At 48.6% G+C, this 19,977-nt stretch overlaps 1 protein-coding gene across 2 annotated transcripts in view; it reads left to right on the forward strand.

Moving 5' to 3' along the window:
* The window catches only part of MED15 (mediator complex subunit 15), a 30,008-nt gene that overhangs the window by 8,951 nt on the left and 1,080 nt on the right, over positions 1 to 19,977 (forward strand). The window contains exons 4-17 of one of the 2 annotated variants that reach the window (XM_033135976.1): positions 504 to 533; positions 1,625 to 1,831; positions 3,217 to 3,491; positions 4,372 to 4,689; positions 5,477 to 5,656; positions 9,929 to 10,048; positions 14,383 to 14,519; positions 14,630 to 14,757; positions 15,185 to 15,319; positions 16,661 to 16,724; positions 17,169 to 17,235; positions 18,476 to 18,636; positions 18,930 to 19,096; positions 19,351 to 19,449. In XM_033135976.1, coding sequence (XP_032991867.1) covers positions 504 to 533; positions 1,625 to 1,831; positions 3,217 to 3,491; positions 4,372 to 4,689; positions 5,477 to 5,656; positions 9,929 to 10,048; positions 14,383 to 14,519; positions 14,630 to 14,757; positions 15,185 to 15,319; positions 16,661 to 16,724; positions 17,169 to 17,235; positions 18,476 to 18,636; positions 18,930 to 19,096; positions 19,351 to 19,449 — 2,088 coding nt within the window. The remainder of the gene's footprint in view (positions 1 to 503; positions 534 to 1,624; positions 1,832 to 3,216; positions 3,492 to 4,371; positions 4,690 to 5,476; positions 5,657 to 9,928; positions 10,049 to 14,382; positions 14,520 to 14,629; positions 14,758 to 15,184; positions 15,320 to 16,660; positions 16,725 to 17,168; positions 17,236 to 18,475; positions 18,637 to 18,929; positions 19,097 to 19,350; positions 19,450 to 19,977) is intronic. The other variant, XM_033135977.1, reaches the window with a different exon arrangement.

Here is a 19,977-nt window from a genome sequence, read left to right on the forward strand (position 1 = left end):
GGTGCATTTATTCAAGTGTGTCAGCTCTGAGTAGGATTTAAGTTAATACAACCCTTATAAGATAAACACTTACCTCGGTTTAAGAACAGTCCGGTTTAAGAACGATTCGGTTTACAAACTCCACAAAAGCGGAAATAGTGTCCCGGTTTGATAACTTTACCTCGGTCTAAGAATGGAATCCGAACGGTGGAAGGGCACCGGCAGCGGTAGGCCTCATTAGGGAAAGCGCACCTCGGTTTAAGAACAGTTTCAGTTTAAGAACGGACTTTCGGAACGGATTAAGTTCGTAAAGCAAGGTTCCACTGTATTTGTAAAGCAACAACAACAAAGCTATCCCCAAACCCCTCCCTCTGCTTTATTTACCCACTTGTCCGGTTTGTAACTCTTTCATTTGAGTCTCCCCCCCAACCCCCCCTCCAATCTGCTGTTTATTCCAATTAGACTAATATTTTTCTTGCCTAAATGTGCCTGCACAATTTTTCAGTTGTTGTTTTCTTTCCTAGACAACAAGAAGTCCCAGGCCTCCGTCAGTGGTAAGAATGGCTCCTTCATCGCCTTCCTTTTTTAAAAAAAATATGTCTTAACTACTTCCTTAAGAACTCTTTCCGAGGACTCTGACTCCTGTTCTGTGGGTGTGGATGGGTGTGTCAGGGGCATGTCTCCTCGTTGTGCTGGATTTCCTTCCAGAGCTCAGTCGCAAGCAAATGTGACACACAGACAGGCCCAGGTTCTGTTCTATCTGATCAATGCAGTGACAGAAAAGGTAAAAAAAAAAAGTTTAAAAGTACTTCCCGTCCGCCCCCCCCCCCCAAAACCGTGTCCTTTCTGTTCGGGATAATTCAGACTAAAATTCCCAGGTGTCAGAAAAGGTTATTTATGTATGCCACTACTGCAGCCCGTGTTTTGTTAGCCTCAAAATGGAAAACAAGCAAGGTCCTAACCAAAGAAGAATTGGCAACTTAAATTGACAGAATATATGCAGACTTAACATTGAATAAGAGAACAAAAAGAACATACGTTTAGAGAAGATTGGAAAAAGTTTATTGAATATATGGAAAATAAGTGTGTACAGCTGAAAACGCTGGCAGCATTTTTAGATAAATTCGACAGTGCAAATAAGTTTTGATGAATGTAATAATGGAATACCGAATGGTATATTTTTTTGTAAAATATGCAGGGATTTATGATATGTAAAATGAACCATGGAAAGAGAAGAAAGGAAGTCATTGATATCTCTCTTTTTATATATATTTTATTAGTTTTTCTGTTTTAAAGTACTCATTTTTACATCTTTAAGATATCAATGATATCTCAAGGATGCAAAAAGGAGTACTTTAAATAGAAAATTTTATTTAAAAAATATATGTATAAAAAAGAAAAGGTTAAAAAAGAAAACGGAGAGAAGCTGAAACCAGGGAGTAAGCCTGAAAGTTTTTCAAGGCTTTCTGCAAAAAAAAAAGTTGACTCCTCCCCCTCTGCCCAACTTGCTGGATGGGGCTGACGTCATTGTGTGGCTGCTGGGACTAGTGGTGTTGTGAACAGCTGAGCCCAGCGGCTAGTTCCCTTCGGCGCATTGCTGCCTATCTCCATGGGGCTTTCTCAGGGATCCTTCTTTTTTCCACAGATCCCATGAACGCCTTGCAGACCCTGACGGGCGGGCCACCTGCAGGAACAGCGGGCATGGGCATGGCATCTCGCCCCCAGGGAGGGATGGGTGTGCTTGGGCCCCCCATGGGGCAGCAGATGAGCCTTCCAGGGCAGCAGGCGGCACCAGGGGCAGCTGGGATGGCCCCCCATGGCATTCCAGGCATCTCAGCAGCTTCCCAGCCAAGTAAGTGTTTGGAGCAGGCATAGGCAAACCTGGCCCTCCATATGTTTTGGGACTACAATTCCCATCATCCATGACCACTGGTCCTGTTAGCTAGGGATCATGGGAGTTGTAGTCCCAAAACACCTGGAGGGCCAAGTTTGCCTATGCCTGGTTTGGAGCCTTGGCTCTTCACTGGGTGTCAAGCGGTTTGGCCCTGGGACTGGGACCCTCCCCAAAGACCAAAATGGAAGCTGACAGGTTCGCACAAGGTGGGGGGGGGGGATTTTCCTGTCTTTAAGCATGCTGAGGGATTTCCCTTGGGAAGAATCCCTTCAGCCACCGTTGGATAAAAATAGGAGCAGATGGCAGAAAGTTTGCTCTCTGGCTTGGACAAATATGCTTTGTTCCCAGGACAGGCTGATTCTCCGCATCTAGCCCTGTCTCATCTTCTTTCTCCAAGTGGCATGTGACAAGTTAAGGAAGCGTCTGTTCACTTCACCTGCTTCCACTATCCCTTTCTGAGCTGGAGAGGCAGGCGAAAGCAGGCAGAGCCAGTGCTGTTTCACAACTATCCTTTCATGCTGCTGGGTTACAGAGCCTGGCGTAGAGACTCGCAGGTCTTAGCTGCAGCAGAGGAATCGTCCATCAGAGACACCCCTTGTCTATTTAGCCTAGGAGTGGGGAACCCTTTTGGCTCCACAGCCAAGGTCCTTATCAAGATCCTTATCAATGGTGCCATTGTGACAGGGCTGAAGCATCCTCTCCTCCTTTAAGTAGACAGGTGACGGCAGTTGGGCACCACCACAGCCCACTTAAAGGAGAATGGAAAAGGCTTTAACCCTGCCACCTAGGCTGCACAGTCCAGTGCAGGATTCAGCCCTGTCCTACCCATTAGCTGATGGGCATGGCTTGCAGTAAAAGATTGGCCTGCAGGCCAGAGGTTCTCCACCCATGCTCTTGTCCTTCCTGGCTGCTCTGCCTGGCAACTCCTGTACAGGCAGATTAGACTCGTACCCTCCATGTATGTGGGCCTTTTCAGGCAGCCACAGGGATCGATCCACCCTTGCCAGTTAACTGCAGAAGTCACTGTTGGCTGTGCGAAAGTGTTCAACTAAATCTGCTAAACAGGCTCAGGCCCATTTTCTTTGTTTCTTGCCTCCTGTACATTGAGTGAGAGTGGCTTTCTTCTCATCCTGTTTTCTGCTTTCCAGATTGCAGTTACTGCAAAATCCAAATCTTAACGTTGCAAATCTGAAGTCAGGCTGAGCCTGACGGTTGGATTTGGACTCTCATAGGTGACCTTGCCCAGAAAAAGCCCCAGCTGCTGACTGCCCCCTCTCTGAGGGCCCTGCCAGCCTCCTGCCGTACACCCATGGCTCCTCCCTTCCCCTTCCTTTGCCCCACAGCCCAGCTCCAGCTGCAACAGATGGCCCAGCAGCAGCAGCAACAGCAGCAGCAGTTCCAGCAGCAGCAGGCACAGGCACAGGCACAGCAGCAACAGCAGGCAGCGCTGCAGCAGCAGCAGTTCCAGGCCCAGCAGACGGCCATCCAGCAGCAATTCCAGGCGGTGCAGCAGCAGCAGGCAGCAGCTGTGGCACAGCAGCAGCAACAGCAGCAGCAGCAGATGCAGGCAGCCCAGCAGCAGCACATGCTGAAACTGCACCAGCAGAACCAGCAGCAGGTAAAGAGAGAGAGAGGTGGCCTGTGGCTTCCGAAGGCTGGATGCTTTAGAGCTGCAGCGTCTTTCTGTGGGGCACCTGGTGGTCTGCAGTGGTTACCCTTCTCCAGGGATGCAGGGCAGATACGTACAGTGCAGCGAAGCTTTGGCAGCCCATTCATTGCTATGAGGACCTGCATGTAGCCAAGGGCTTGCTTTGTGGAAGGAAGGGATGTGGGGAGCAGGCCTCATTAACACATGCCACTTCACAGGTGAACCCAGAGAGGAGTTTAACTGAGACTAAGGAGGCAGAGGAGGGCATGGGTTGGAATGGAATGGACCCCTCCTTTGAAGAGAGAGACATTGACCACCGTCTGTCCATGAATGTGGCTGGGTATTGTAGACTGGGATTGGGAGGGAGGATCTTCTGCCTGCCACACAAACAAAGGGTCAAATTATCCGGAGGGTAGATATCTGAAAATATGCCCAAACCCCACCCACCTTCTACATGGCATCTTCCCTCCCTCGGCTTCTTCGCTGCATGCTGAGAAAGAGACCTTTTCAGTTTGCTGTGTGCAGCAAGGAAATTCCACCAGCCAAGAACACTTCCTGCGTCCCGTGCAGCCGGTTTGCTTCGTTTTCTTTGGGGAGGCCTAGAAAATGGAAGGCTCCACATTCCTGTTGTAGACCAAAGGGTCTGAATGAATTGAGGTTGCTTGGACGTGATTGTTGTCTGTGTGTGTGAAGGAAGAGCAAAGGTGGAGGCAGAGAGAGATGGACATCCATTCTCGTCAGCTGTCTGCCTGTGGCCTTTTCACTCAGCCCACCTGTTTCCTTTCTTGGCTAGCCTTACCTGTTTTCGTTGTGTAGGTTCAAATGTCTTCCAACCCTTTCCTGGTTTTAGATGCAGCAGCAGCAGCAACTGCAGCGGATTGCCCAAATGCAACAGTTGCAAGTTCAGGCTATACAGGCCCAGCAGCAGCAGCAGCAGCAGCAGCAACAACAGCAGCAGCAGCAGCAGCAACAACAACAACAACAACAACAACAACAACAACAGCCACCCCCATCGCAGCAGGTCATGCAGCAGCAGCTGCAACAGATGCAGCAGCAACAGGCTGCACAAGCTCAGGCGCCGCAGCCAGTAGTGTCTCAGGCACAGACAATCCCAGGGCAGATCCCTGGTCAGGTCATGCTCACAGCCCAGCAGATTAAAGTCATGCAGGTAAGTAGAACAAGAATGGGCCAGGTGCACAGGAGGCAGCTCACGTGGGCTCAGGGGATCTTGGGGAGGGCTCTCTGCCAAAGAGGAGCAGACCAAGCTGGGTGGAGGGAGCTCATGGTGTCTGGCACCAGCTCCTTCCCCTCCAGCCCACCTTTGGCCAAGAGGGGTGCAGTTCAGTTGCAGGGCTTGCTTTGCAGATGCTGCTCCCCCCCCCCGGCTGGCTTCTGTGCTGCTGCTTTTTAGCTTGTGTTCTTTAGTGCCAAGTTGTACAGCAGTAGCAGTTGGATGGGGTCTCTTCAGTCAGCGGTACAGGATGCAAATTCTTACAAGAGCCTTGAGAATCTGTTCTGTTTCCTCCTTTTTCTTTTTCTTTTTTAGAAAAAAGAAAAAGTTCCTAGCCCTCCTTATATGTGCAGAAATGATCCAGAATATTGCAATGTCCCTCATAAGTTTTCTCAGTTCTTGCAAAATTTATTATACTTCAATTAATTTATGGATATTTATATCAGTGTTTTAAGAGCTGGCTTACGTTTCAGGCTAAGAGTGTTATAGAGTGAAATGCAGCTCCTTTGGCCCTCCAGCATTTGTAAACATTCAATCATTCTTATTTATTTATTTATTTGCCATACAGAGGTCATAAGCCTGGCACTAAGCCACAGAGGTGTAGGAGCCAAGGGAGCAAGTGTGTGTCCAGAGGGGTGTGTGTCCAATTTTAAGATAAACTTTTAAGTGTGATTGATTCAACCCAGATCTCTGCAGAATTCCCTTCTTTGTTTTGTTTCCCAAGGCGAGAGCTTTGCACCAACAGCAGCAGCAGCAGCAGCAACAACAACAGCAGCAACAACAACAACAACAACAGCAGCAGCAACAACAGCAGCAGCAGCAGCAACAACAACAACAACACCAACAACAACAACAGGCAGCCGCAGCTCAAGCTCAGGCTGCTCAGATGGGTGCTTCAGGACCGGTAAGCCACCCCCCTTCCCCTCCCAGAGCCAGCCAGTAGCAAGTTGCCTGCAGAGTTGGAGCATGAAGCAGTGGGAGCTGGGTGGTGGTGCCCCAGTTGGCTTTCTGAACACTCTTCCCCTACTGCCACCCCTTTGTCTTGAGTTGGAGGCAATATTTCTTCACCCCTTTTGAGCATGCCTGGACTGCCAAAGTCAGGGGGCTCCTGCCCGGGGTGACGGGGCCTGATATCTGTGGGTCTAACTCTTGATGCTTTAGTAGTCCTGGAGTCTCCTATCTGTTCAGTTTCTCTCTCCCTCGTTTTAACAGTCTGAGTAGCCTTGGTTTGGGGGCCCACTGATGGAGTCCCGTTTTCTCTCTTTTCTGTCCTTATCAACATGAGCTTTAAGGAGCTGCCTTGTTTGGATGAGAGCTGGCTCAGAGGAAGCTGCATGTGCACATGAGAGGCCATGGAAACTTGTTCTCTGGCATGCAGGAAGCCTGAAGTCTGATTGCATGCTGGGAGAGGGGCTCAAGACCAGGGTGGGCTTGGGGACTCTCCCATCTCCAGGGGCTTCTGTGGTTCCTGAAACACTTCACTTTCCACCAGGTAAGTCACAGAGATGGCTGTGCAAACAGAGAGGCAGAAGTAGTGAAACGGGAACCAGTTCCCATGTAAACCAATCAGGCACCAATGAGGTTTTAGGTTGGGGACACATAGAGACGGGGCCCTGGCATCTGTGCACCCCCAGCTCAGAAATCCAGGAGCCAGCCACGATGTTGCCATCAGGCTTCAGACCAGGGCTCTTCCTAGGCTTGTGAATGTCGGATCTGCTTGTCGCTGCTCTGCTTGATAGGACTGCAAAAACGGCTCACCACTCTCCCTGTTGTACAATATGGGTCTGTCCTGATAGTCCTGGAGAGCCCCATCGTTGCTGTCCAAGCACCAACACTCCATTGGGGTAGGATCGACAGGTACTTCAAGTGGGCAGGGCAAGAGAGGCCTAGAGGAAAGGGTTCCAAGGAGGCTTGAGGGGCTGTGGGAGGCACTAGCGGTGGGGGGGGGGCCCTCAGGAGGTGTCAGCTGTGAACATCTATGAAGCTTACCTAAAGCCAGATGGGCTTTAATGGACTGGAAGCAGAGTTGCCTCTTCAAAGGTTCGGTGGGGTAAAGAGTGCAAAGTCCTGGGATGCACTTCCATGTCCACAATAGACCTCTTTCTGGCTGCCCTGTCACAAGGTCCATGTGCTTCCACCCATTTGTCATAACTTAGACAGCCCCCCCCCCCCCTGAGTCCCTCTCTGGCTCACCTCATCTTTCGCTAGTTGGGAATTGATGGGCTAGAGGATGGGAGTGAGCTAAGCTTGTGTGAAAGCAACTGGGCTTGCACAAAGCAGCTTTCCAAACGCAACAAACCAACATTTCCCAACTGATGTGGCCTCTGGCCAGTTAATACTGTGGCACTGGCAGTCGCAAAGACTAAGAGGAAGTCCTTGATTGTGTGCTGAGGATATGGTCAGCTAATGCCTTTGGGAATGGTTATCTATGGTGGGAGTTGGGGTTCTCTTTCTGGCTGGCACGCACCATTCTGACAAATGGTGGCTGCTACCAGTTGCTCCAGGGTGAAAAGGCCTAGGGGGCCAGCCTCAATGGCATTGTCCAAGGCAGGTGTGGGGAACTATTGACCCAGCTAGCAAGCATGGTCGTTGGCCAGAGATTATGGGAATTGTAGTTCACCAACATCTCAAGGGCCACAGATACCCCACAACTGATTTAGGGGGGCATAATTGGTTATTGTGGCTGTTGGCCATGCCCAAACTAGGGTTAGCTTCTCCAGCCTGCCAAGGAGATGTCATGCACATTAAGACACCTAGAGAGAGGCTGATGGCAATCTGGACCTTGTGGAGGTTGGATCAGTCAGACTTGTCTCTAATACAACAAGCGACCTGCTTTAACCAAGGAAATGCCTTGCTGTGGACCTTTTCTCTGGCCTTTATGCGTGTCTTTCTGTGGTTTTCAAATCTAATCTCTTCCTGACTTTTCTGGTAGTCTCTCCAGCGTGTTGCTTGTTGATGCCTGGCAAGGGGGGGTTCTTACTTCTTGGAGTGGAGCTTCATCTCCCCTTGGGATCGGAAGGCAACTGCTGCTTGCCTGCCCTTTCTCCTAGTAATGCAGTTAGGATTTATTTACCATACTACTTCCCCGAACCCTTCCCTTATCGTCATTCAATGAGCCCTCCTGGTGGTGCTGTGTGGGAGGAAGCCTTGAACGAAGGGCAGCCAATCGCATGAGGCGGCTCTTCTACGCAGACTTTCTCCTCTTGATTGCTGGAGCCAGCCCTCCAGTTCAGGCCCTTTCAGTGTGTGGTGGGGATGTGAGCATCGAACCTCAGGGACGGTCATCCACATCCAGCGGCTTCTGGAGCTGAATTCCACTCCACTCTCACACTTTTTGCTGGGGCAAGATGCTGTCTGGATCCACATCTTGGTCATAGCTTCATGTCTCAAAACCCGCTAGGAGTGAGAGGTTAGCAGTTGATACTTCCATTTTCTAGATTTTTTTGCTGGGGGAGGGGGAATGGGGGACTGAATTTGTAGGAGGAGGGATATACGCAAATTAGCTGTCCAGGAAATTGAACCTGTGTACAATTTAAACTTCTTCCATAAGTTTAAGAAGTCCTCAAGAGGTGGGGGAGAAAATCCTCCCTACGAGTTGTTCCTGGGAATTCGGGAGCTCTGCGCTGGTGATGCCTGTGTACTCTCTCATTTGAAATACAAGAGGCACATCCTAGAGGGAAAAAACCCAAAAAAGTTAGTAGAGCATAAGACTCGTAATATTAGGGTTGTGGGTACAACCTCCATGTTGGGCAAAAGACTCCTGCATTGCAGGAGGTTGGACTAGTTGACCCTTGTGGACTCTTCCAACTCTATAGTTCTAACACCTTTACTGTGCCAGAGTAGCTCTTTCTCAGCCTCTCCCATCTCCACAAACCGCTTTTGCCTTGGGGGCGGGGCGTGGGTCCTACAGTCTGGAGTTCTTGGCAAGTTCAGCTTACTGAAGTCATGGTGCTGCCTTTGCAGTCAGTTCGACTCTCCTGCTGGGTCTTAGGAGGAGCCTTTGGAGGCCGTGGATCCAACAGTCTTCCCTTTGGTGGTGTGGCAGGAGGCCCCGGCCCACGGTGGTCCTCGGTTGAGCCTGCTGGCGCCTGTGTGGCTCTGAATGTGGAGGAATGCCTGGAGGAGGAGCACGTTTTGTCAGCTGCCCACCCCCGGTCTTGCTGCTGCTGTCGCCACCACCACCACCACCCATGCCCGCCATGGCTCACCCTCCATTCTCTGTGGCGCATCCGCCTCTGTTAGGAAGCTGCTTCTGCTGTTGTGTGGTGCTTGGCCTTGCCCTCCCCTGCTGTGGCGGCTTTTGCATGCTGTGTGTGTTGGACATGCGCATGTGGTTTGTGTGGCCTCCCCTCATTCCTTTCTCTTCCGAAAAGCCTCTTTGACCATCCGTCACTGCCCCAGGCTGGGGGAGGGGAAGGGGGCTTGATTGCTCTGCCATGAACTAACAGCTGTGCAAAGTTTTGCTGTTCTTGAGTTGTGATTTCCTTTCTCCTTGTTTCATGTGTGTGTTTGTGTTCCTAACTTTTTTGTTAGCAACTTTGAGCTCTATGACTTTTTCCCCCAAGACACATTGTTGCTGTGGCTGCTGCAGGTTCATTTACACGAAGCACTAAAAGCAGTTGCCTGTCATCATTCTCCCCCATCCCCCAAGGTCTGAGCTAGTCTTAAGGACTCCCCTGAGGGTCAGGAATTGGGCAGGAGATGGGACGAAAGCCTCTTCCACTGGCTTGGCTGGTTCTGGCTGAGCCATATAGTCTGCAGATGATAAAACTCTGGTCAAACCTGCCCATGTCACACCTGGACCTGAAATCAGAGCTTAATACGGACTGGTGCTGTGTGTCCAGGGGGGGTCAGTGGAGATGTCAATTTCCTCTTCTAGGTTTGGCATCCCATTCGAGGGCCTTGATACAGCTGATGTGCAGCTGAACCCCCCCCCCTTTTAATTCGACTCTAGCTCCCCACATCCACCCACTCACCCCAGAGTTCTCTGACAGAGCCAGTCAGGAGTGCAAGTGTTGTGTCTCCCAAGCCAGCGACTGCTGCAGGGTTGCCTTCCTAAGACTAGTTCGCTTCACTTCCACCTCCTCCTTGGGAGGCTGCATGTGCTTCTCATCCTGCCGGCGTGCTGCGTTTCTTGTGTTGCGATTACTTTTGTCTGTCCCTCTGTCCTCCCAAGATGATCACCGCAACTATGGCCCGAGGTGGGATGCAAATAAGACCACGGTTCCCGCCTACCACCGCTGTCTCTGCCACGCCTCCAAGCACCATTCCTTTGGGTGGACAGCAAATGCCTCAGGTATTTACTGGAGCTGATGTGTGTTGTGCCAGGGGGCTGGTGGGGTGGGTGTTGCACAAGGGGCCACCTCCCTTGTCGTGAGTTCTGTTCAACTACTGGTGTGCACACTTAACAGCAAACATGGGCACCCCAATGAAGGCAGCCCATAGAATGGTGGGGGACAGGACCGCAGATTAGCTTCTGGGAGCAGGGAAGTCCAGGAGAGGCATTGCTCCAAGTCTCCCTCGCCTCCACAATGCTCGGCATAGTTCATAGGAACAGATCGCAGGAATGATGATTTAGCTGCTAAGACATGTGTTGAACCCATGCCTGCACTCCAAGGGAGGAGCAAGCTTACAAAGACCCTTGAGGGGTAGATGTGCTCTCCCCGTTACATATTGTAGCTGCTGCTGCTCTTTTTCTTTCCTTTGCCTCCTAAGAGGCTGGTAGAGGTTTCCAGCCATTTGTGCAGCCCAGTCAAAGGCAACTGAACAGAGATTCTTCCCTCCTGCTCCCCTGAAGGAAACCTTGTGGGTCTTTCTGGGATTTCACCCCACCCATCCTGCCAAGATCTCACTCAAGTGGGTTGTCTGGCAGTCTGTTTAATCAGCAGGGAGAGAGACGTCAAACCACCTTCAGATTGCTGGTGCTTAGACTGCTGGAGCTCCTGTTTATCACTTCTGTAGTCCTTCTGTTAAGGGATGCGGGTGGCGCTATGGGTTAAACCACAGAGCCTAGGGCTTGCCGATCAGAAGGTCGGTGGTTCGAATCCCCGTGACGGGGTGAGCTCCCGTTGCTCGGTCCCTGCTCCTGCCTACCTAGCCTCAGAAAAAATACAAAACCGTGTATATCACTGGAAAAATTGCATAAATATGAAACTAAACTGACAATATCATAATGCAAAGGGCATTTATAAATATTTCATCAGAGGCAAACCTATATATGCTTTAAATCATCAAAGTGCTAGTACAAAGTGCAATTTACCAAGTGCAAAAATACAAAGTGCCATATAATGTTCAATATGATGATGAAGATGGTATAGCAAATGTCTATCAGACACGTAGGTCCATCCTCACAATGTTGGGGAAGGTTATTCAGAATCCCTCCAACATGTGGGCGTTTCCGTGCGCTGCTCTGGTTCGCCAGAAGTGGCTCAGTCATGCTGGCCACATGACCCGGAAGCAGTACGTCGGCTCCCTCGGCCAGTAAAGCGAGATGAACGGCGCGACCCCAGAGTCGTCCGTGACTGGACCTAATGGTCAGGGGTCCCTTTACCTTTACCTAGTCCTTCTGCTATACAGTCCCAATTTGTCATCTTCACAAAAGCCATATGCACATGGAATAATGGCTAACCGCCCAAGATCCACACAAAGTGACTTTGTGGATTTGCACCCGGGGTGGTTTCTGCACCAACATTTGGCTTGTTAATGACTACAGCATGTCAGGGCAATTAAACTCCAGGAGAAGGTGCTCTGTACAGTCTTTATCAGGTCTGCTTGGCTGTTTCCACACCTGTGAAATACTCCACTTGTGCCCCCCAAGCACCCTTGCTGAGGAACTCCATCAACGGATACCCACCTGCTCGGTTGGCCCACTGATCTTGAGATGACCTCCCCACCCAGCCTTGTGTGCTGTTCTTTTCAGTATGTTGCACCATTAGGTTCCCCCCAGAAGAGGAATTGCTGGGGTGCATCATGGGGCTCAAGCAGCATTAACTCTCCAAGAGTAGAACTGCTGGCAGCCCCACTGCTCTGCTTTGTTGTGAGGCAGTTACATCCCAGGGTTTGTGTTGACTCACACCGCAGCAAGGCTCTTGTGAGCTTGGCTTGTTCCACTGAGCTGCTTCTCTCACTGACTCCCACCTTCTGTGGTCTGTTTGGCATGCCTAGTTTCCAACCCTTATCTCGCTGGCCAGGAAACAATAATGTCTTGAGAGACAGTTCTTCCTGTTCTTCCCAAGGCTGAAAGTGAGTGCTTTGACCAAGGTCAACTGGCAGATTGCACAGCTTAGCTGATGGCGGGAATGTAGGTTTTCTCTGCCATAATGAATCTGGGCCTGGTGGAATACAGTCACAGCTGCAGCCACACAAGTCCCGGGAAGGAGAACCAATATCCTCTGTAGACCAGCTTTGGTTGGTAGAAGGTTCGTAAAGCTGCTTCATACAAACGCCACCTGAGAAAGAAACCCAGACGTTGACCTCTAATCTGACTCACCCTGCACTGCATTCATAGGAAGCAGATTGACACGGACGACCCCTGTGAATGGCCTTAAATGTTATCAACAGCAAGTAGTTCTGGGTGCATAGAAATATCCACAGTCACTTAACATATCCTTCAGTCCCTGCTTCACAAGCACTTCTGTTCTAACCTGCTTTTCATCAGCTGGACACAAAAAAATGATCTAGTAATTTGCTGGCTGTTCCCTTATCTGTGTTGTAGCACTACTACCAAAGCCGGTATCTGTATCCCCTAAATTAGCAGGCTTCTCAAAATCTCTGATCTAGTCCCTACAGGTTTGACAGATGAGCCGTGTGGCACCCATGTCCAGCCTCCCTTCCACATGGCAGGCTTGACACCGAACTGTTGTGGCTTCTCAGTGGATGAGCAACCCATTTGCACACTGGCAGGCCCTTACCTATGATTCACACTGAGTTTAAATAGGAGTTTGCTTTCTAGGTAAGGTGTTCTGGCTTTGCAGCACTTGCCAGTCACGGAACACTTTCCCCTCTCAATTATGCCTTGTAGAAATTCAGCATCAGGCTGTCAGATAAAAACAGTTGAAGGACTCTCTTGAAGTTGAGTGGCACCAATGTTTTCGGAAAACAATTTGCATTGAGAGCAGTTCAAATAAGGTAGAATCCTAAAAAGAATAAAGCTTTGGATCCAAGGCATTCACTTAACGTTCTGTGGGCAGTCAAGCCTGCTGTGCAGCTAGAGTAAGCAAAAGAACAGGTGTTGCTTATCTATGGGCCTTTTGCTTTGATCAGTATCTGTCCATTTTTTTAATAAAAAAGCTGCTCCTTTAGAGGGAGCCAGCTGTGAAGATTAGAGGTTGAGAACACGGAATCTCGGCCTTCACTCTGCTTCAGATTCCTAGAACAATTAATTATGCTGCAAACTGCACACACATTTAGCTGGAATTTGAAGGGGGTGGGGGAACAGGCCAGAGAGGCCCCTAGCCATAATAAAGATTAAAAATGACGGCAGAGCAAAGCAAAATAAGACTCTGAAGAGTGAGCTGTTGGTTCATACAACATAAGCAGCAGATCGGGGAGGACATGCTCATCAACGTCTAATCCTGTGTCATCAGAAACGGTATATTTTTAGCAATATTTATGAATTTTTCAACTCTTTAAAATGACAAAGTCCATATTTGTTAATTCAAAAAGTGGTCTCATTTGCTTAATTTGCAGCTTTAAGTTGAGAGGGTGGGTGTCATATTTTGGTCTGATGTGCATTTTTTTTAAAGCTGCAAAACTTATTAAGTGCCTAAATACGAGGCCTCCATTGGCCCTGGTGGAGGGGACAGGGACTAGGGTACGATGGGTTTGTTCAGCTAGATTTCATGCAGCTGGCTGTAGTTTCTAAAGAGTCCCCCGAAAGAGGAACGGGAAGTTTTGTCTGTCTGATCTTCTAATGCTCAGTGGAAATGGAGCAAAAGAGGGAAGCAGTCTGCCAACTTGGGCAGCTTGTGGACTGTGGCACGCACCTCCTCTGCTTCCCAAAACACACACGTGTTTTGTATGATGAGCTGCTGCTGCTGCTCCAAGTAATTCCATGTTTTACTCTGGCTCTGTTCTCTGTGGGGCTGGAGCATTCTTCTGCCAAGCTAGCCTTTGTCTGTCATGCATGCAACACACATAAAACACCTTGGACCATCTCAGTCTGTTGTGGATTATTACTTGGAAATCATTGTCAGAACTTAAAGGAACAGGAGTTTGGTGCACTGGGCCACAATGAAGGTAAGTCTCCCATGGTACTAGTTGAGGCTGGCATTTTTCAGACAGATGTTTGGTCTAGTAAATGTAGATGGAACTGAGGACTCTCCAAGTTCTCTCTCTGTCCTTAGCAAGCCAGGGAAGAATTCTGCATGTGGTGAAGTCACAGGAGGCTTGCAGTGAAATGCTGCTGAGTTGGGCTTGTTTTTTCACACTTGTACTTTGAAGAGTTTTTGAGCTTCCTGCCGTGTTCATTACAATCCTCATTTTACAGCCCAGGAGAGAGTGGCAAGCCCAAGGCTCCTCAGCAGGTCAAATATGCTGCCTTTCAATAGGATCCCTGGCTGCTGCTCTTGTCCTGGTGCCCGTGGCTTTTTGGAAACGCTCCTCTTGCCAGTGACGGTTCCTTTGTTCTAGGTCAGCCAGAGCAGCATCACCATGATGTCTTCTCCTTCACCAGCCCAGCAAGCCCAGACCCCTCAACCGATGCCTCCGCCACCTCAGCCCTCTCCCCAGCCAGGGCAGCCAACTTCCCAGCCCAACTCTAATGTCAGGTGAGCCTGGATATAGGAGTAAGCAGGCTTCAGATGGTTTCACTTTTTAGGGTCAATAATAGCTGCTTCATCCCCAGACCTCAATGGGAAATATCTTCCTCCTCTTTCAGCTCTGGTCCAGCCCCATCTCCCAGCAGCTTCCTCCCCAGTCCATCTCCTCAGCCTTCTCAAAGTCCAGCAGCTGCACGAACGCCACAGAACTTCAGTGTCCCATCTCCGGGGCCACTAAATACTCCAGGTAATTTGTGCAGGGCTTTGAGTGAGCAAAACCAGGTTGCCCCTCTTTTTACTTCCAAGTCTGTGTCTGTAATGCATTTTTTTTTTTGCATAAATGGGGTTAATTGTGGGGACCCAGTGCTGGCATTTGAGAGGATTTTTGATAATTTTAACTATGAGTGATGTGGTGGGTGAACATAATTTGCATACAGACTGTGACCCTTTGCTTCCCTGGCAGAAGTTGTATTGCAGGCAGCCCAACAACAGGACAAAGGCAGCATGTCCCACAGAACCCCAGAATCCCCAGAACAGCTTGGTGATGGTGGCAGAGGGGGAGCATGCAGTAAAGCAGATGGAAGGCAAACTGTGCTGGGTGCAGCCATCTCCCCCTCCGCCTGTTCAGTGCCTTTACTCCATGGGTCTAACCTGTTCTCTTTTCTGCCTGGAAGGCAATCCCAACTCTGTCATGAGCCCAGCAAGCTCCAGCCAATCTGAGGAGCAGCAGTACCTGGAAAAACTCAAGCAGCTCTCCAAGTACATTGAGCCTCTGCGGAGGATGATCAACAAGATAGATAAGAATGAAGGTAAGTGTGTGTTATCATCCCCCCCCCTCCCTGTGGTGTGCTTGGGGTTGTCGGTGCCCAGCCTTGATAGCCTTTCCCCTTGCAGCAGGTGATACCAAGAGGCTTTCTCCTAGGTCTGGGCTTGGTAGTCCAGATCAGCCATGTTACTTCCTACTTGCTGCCGGGTTACCTGTAAATATAGTCTAGTCATGTGCAGTCATGAATAAACCATGTTCTATCTCTGCAGGAAGTAGAGAGAAACTGGGTGGCAATGAATTCTTTGGCTCTGCCTAGAGTTACATTCTGTGGCTGAACCATGTTTGGGCATGGCACACCAAGGGCCATATGGAAGGCTGCCTGAGGCATGTTGCGCTTTTGCACCCTCTGAAAAGCAGAAGGGATGGACACACTATCAGTTTGTGCCATCTGCTGCTGTCCTCACAAGGATGTGACAGAGAGGCCATGCTGCACCCTATGACCTCTTTCTGAGTGGTTGTCTTTGGCAGGGAAGCTTGAACCTGAAGAGGTACAGACCTCCTTCACCTGTCAAAAGAGATCTGCTGCTGCTTCCCTTCAGGGTCACTGTTGTAATGCCACCTTCCTTCATTATACAGTCTCCTACTATTATTAATACCACATTTATATCATTGCAGTTGTGTATTCACCCGTGTTCTCCTCTCCCCCAAGTCCCTCACTCCACAATCCTGTCTTAATATTCTTTTTCCCAACTTCCCTCCTCCACAACCACATACTGTATTTTGATGCAACTGTGAAACTAGGCTGCAGCTCCTAAGGAAAAGAAAGTATAAACTGAAAACATGCAATGATTAGCCAGTGAACCATAAAAAGGAGGTCAGTTGGGTCTCGCCACTCTATGCCTGTGACCCTCCAGAAGGTTTTTTTGTATTTTTTCAAATAAATTTATATACCACCATTCATCAAAAGATCTCAGGGTGGTTCACAGATTGTTGGACTCAATCCAATGCAAGTTTAACATCTGCAAGATCAACATCTGGAGGGCCACAGGTTAGCCAGCCCTGCTGAATGCCTACTAACACCAAAGAGTCTTTTTAGGGTGTTCAAACCAAGAGATGTTTTAACCGTTGATGAGCAGGATTGTTTTGACTGTTACCTGTTCAAGTTGATTTTTTATTATTATTGTGTTTTATTTAATTGCTTTGGTTATTTTCAAATTTCTATGCTGCTAACCACTTAAGAGTTCCCTAGGGGAAACGAAGTCATATAGAAATGTTCTAAATAAAGGACAAAACACAGAAGAGTATAAACAGTCTCCTTTCTCTCTGTCCTGCAAGATAGTTCTAGCATAACTGCCTCTTTCAGGAGTCTTTCTTATCAATTCAGACAGGAAGAAGGACCTCAGTAAGATGAAAAGCCTGCTGGATATTCTGACCGATCCTTCCAAACGGTAAACTTGTGTGCTCATTTTTGACACATCATCTCTTCTTGCTCTCCTCCCTTTGAACATCTAGAGGAGTTGTCTTTGTAAGCGGCAAGAGATAATTAGAGCTAGTTGTGTTCACAGGCGAAATTCGGCTTTGTGTTAGTTGAGCAAAAAGCAGCTCAGTGCTCTAGCTTGCCTTGTTCTTGGTTTGTGCTTGCCAAGTGTAACAGGCAGAAAGTGTCTTCTCTGTAGGAAGAAAGGCACAAGAAGCAGCCCCACACAGCAGCAGGGCCAGGTTCCAGTAGGTGGCTTTGTTCTTCCTAGCCACTGTGTGTAGCAGCAGTTGTGGGGAGGGAGAGTGCTGTTTGTTGGTGGCTTGCAATGTCCATCTGGGGAACGAGGAGGCGATTATACTTTTCTCTGAAGTAGAAAAGTGCCTGTTCTGAGACTGACTTTCTTCATTCCTAGCTGTCCTCTGAAGACACTGCAGAAATGTGAAATTGCTCTGGAGAAGCTCAAGAATGACATGGCTGTGGTAAGTTCTCTCTGTGTGTATCTCTGTTCCCCCTAATCCACATTAGCAGGGGGCTTTCTCTTTTCAATGATTCTGCACGTTAGGAACAAAAGAAGGAAAATCTAGGCAAAGAAGTTGGCCCACAGTATAGCATAAAAGTCTGGTCACCACACCACAAAAAGGATATTGTAGATTTAAAAAGGGATAACCAAAAGGGGCCAGATCAAATTCTCTATGTGGAAAGGTTACAGTATTTGGGACTTTGTAAGTTTTGAGAAAAGGCAGGTAAGAGGAGACAGAGTATAAAATTATGCATGGTTTTAAGAGAGGATTAGACAAATGCATGGAGGATGAAGCTGTCAACAGCTATTAGCCACATGCCCTTGAATAGCAGTTGCAAGAAATCACAGATAGGGAGAGTGCAACTGTTGCACTCTGGTCCTGCTTCTGGGCTTCTTCCCAGAGACATCCGATAGCCAATATGAGAACAGGATGCCAGACTAGATGAGCCTTGGCGCTGACAGAGCTACAATGCTATTCTGCTTTTACAAGAACAAAAGACTCGCAACTTACACAAGAGTTAAGTTCCAGAGGTAGCACGTAAAGCCAAAATCACATATAGTCAATGCTTTAAAAACTGGAAAATGTCCTGTAAAAACCACTGAAGACTTCCATGCACCTCCGAATGCTCCCAAGGCCGCTTTCACTCTCTTAACTGCACATCCAAATGCTCTCCCAAGGTGAGTGTGATGGTGGGCGCAATTGCCAATGTCCCCGTCTTCTTCCAATTCTCCCCCTTGATGACTGCCTCTTTTAAAAAAAAAATCAGCCAGGCACATAAAGTTGAGCTCACGCAGGTTACATGCACGTAAGTTGCGAGTCGACCATACAAGCAAACTCCAGTGTGTCCAAAGCTGAGTAAGGAGCAATTGTCTGATGGGATCTGAGAACCCCCCCAGTAGATGGTGGATAAGGAAAGAAAGAAAGGCATCTTGACAGTTGGCCAGCCCCAAGTCCAAGCAGAGTGGGTGAGTTGGAGCTGCTCGTGGGAGGTGAACCTGGTAGGAGGGTGGATGTCTCATGAAGTCCTTTGTCTCTACATGGAATTGTCTGAGATTGAATGAACAGATTTGTAAGCTGGCATCTGAGCAGAGGGCCTGAAATCTCAAGTTATTCTTAAAACTGTTGTTTCCTGAGAATCCAGCAACACCTACTGACAGAACTGCACCTTCCCTAAATCCATGTGTCTCTTGTATGTCAGCCCACCCCCCCACCTCCTACAGTGCCTCCCACAAAGCAGCAGTACTTGTGCCAACCCTTGTTGGATGCTGTCTTGGCCAATATCCGCTCACCAGTCTTCAATCATTCCCTCTACCGAACTTTTATGCCAGCAATGACTGCCATCCATGGTCCACCCATCACGTATGTATATTCATTGTTCTAGTATCTGCTGATAGATGGCTAAGGAATTGTGAGAGTTAGGAAAGCTCAGACCCCAGGCCTGGAAGGAATAAGATGTCCAAAGACTATTGCAAGAGCACCCTTCTGGAATTTGTCAGATATTTGTGCATATATATTATTCTGGCTATTTCTGAAGTTATTTTATCTTGCTTTGATATTTTAGTTAGACCAGTTGTTGGTGGCTACCTTATCTTTTTGCATGCAAAATTAATTAGAAATGAGAATTGAAACTGAAGTTGGCTGCCCTATCATAGGACCCCTGTGACTTCCCCTCGGAAGCGGAAATATGAAGAGGACGAAAGGCAGACTATACCAAATGTATTACAAGGGGAGGTTGCAAGATTAAACCCAAAGTTCTTGGTGAACCTGGATCCCTCCCATTGCAGCAACAATGGCACCGTCCACCTCATATGCAAGCTAGGTGAGTGGCAAGGCAGCTCTAGCTTCAAATATACTCTTGACACTTGCAGGCCAAAAGCCTGCAGTGGTGGCGGCGGCAGTAGCAGTAGAGGTTGACTGGGCCTGGTTAAGGTCCAAAACTTGCCCAAGAGAGAAAAGGTAACAGGATCCTACAGAGAGGTTGTTTCTGAGTTCCTACAGAGGCTGCCTGATAAGCAACTTTAGGTGTCTCTTGGAGAAGGTTGAGAAAGTAATGCAAAATGTGTCTGATTCCAGATGACAAGAACCTTCCAAATGTCCCACCATTGCAACTGAGCGTCCCAGCCGATTACCCACATCAGAGCCCCCTATGGATTGATAACCCTCAGCAGTACGGTATGAAAGAACAAGGCGGGTGGAAAATGACATTTGGGTGGGTGATGGGGTATAGGGTCTACATTAAGCCTTGGCACTGGTGAGTTTAGCCTTTGTGATCCATTTGACCACTTCATATTAAGACTCCCATCCTGTCTTTTGAGTGTGGATTTATTTGTGCTGCAGGAAGAGATGTGGTAAAGTTTGATTGTGATTTCGGTTTTTTTGAGGGACACTGCTAGAGGCCAAGTGGGAAGAAGAGAACCAACTACATTTTACTTATAAACACACACACTCTTACTAAGTTTTTACAGGAAAACTGCCCTCACACTTTTAAGCTTTGGAAGCTCAGAATTCCAGTATCCAGATTGAATTTTGGAAGCTTCGGATATGTAACAAGACACTGCTACTGCTTCCAATGGTGAGGTGAAGAAAAGAAAAGCCAATGACTCATTTTTCTCAGTTCTGCAGCTCCAAATCCCCAGCTTTGATAACCCATCAGTATGAGTCACAAAACCGCCCACACACAAGCTGCCATCTGGATGGTGT

This window comes from Lacerta agilis, chromosome 17 (assembly GCF_009819535.1).
Source record: "Lacerta agilis isolate rLacAgi1 chromosome 17, rLacAgi1.pri, whole genome shotgun sequence".
Taxonomy (NCBI): domain Eukaryota; kingdom Metazoa; phylum Chordata; class Lepidosauria; order Squamata; family Lacertidae; genus Lacerta; species Lacerta agilis.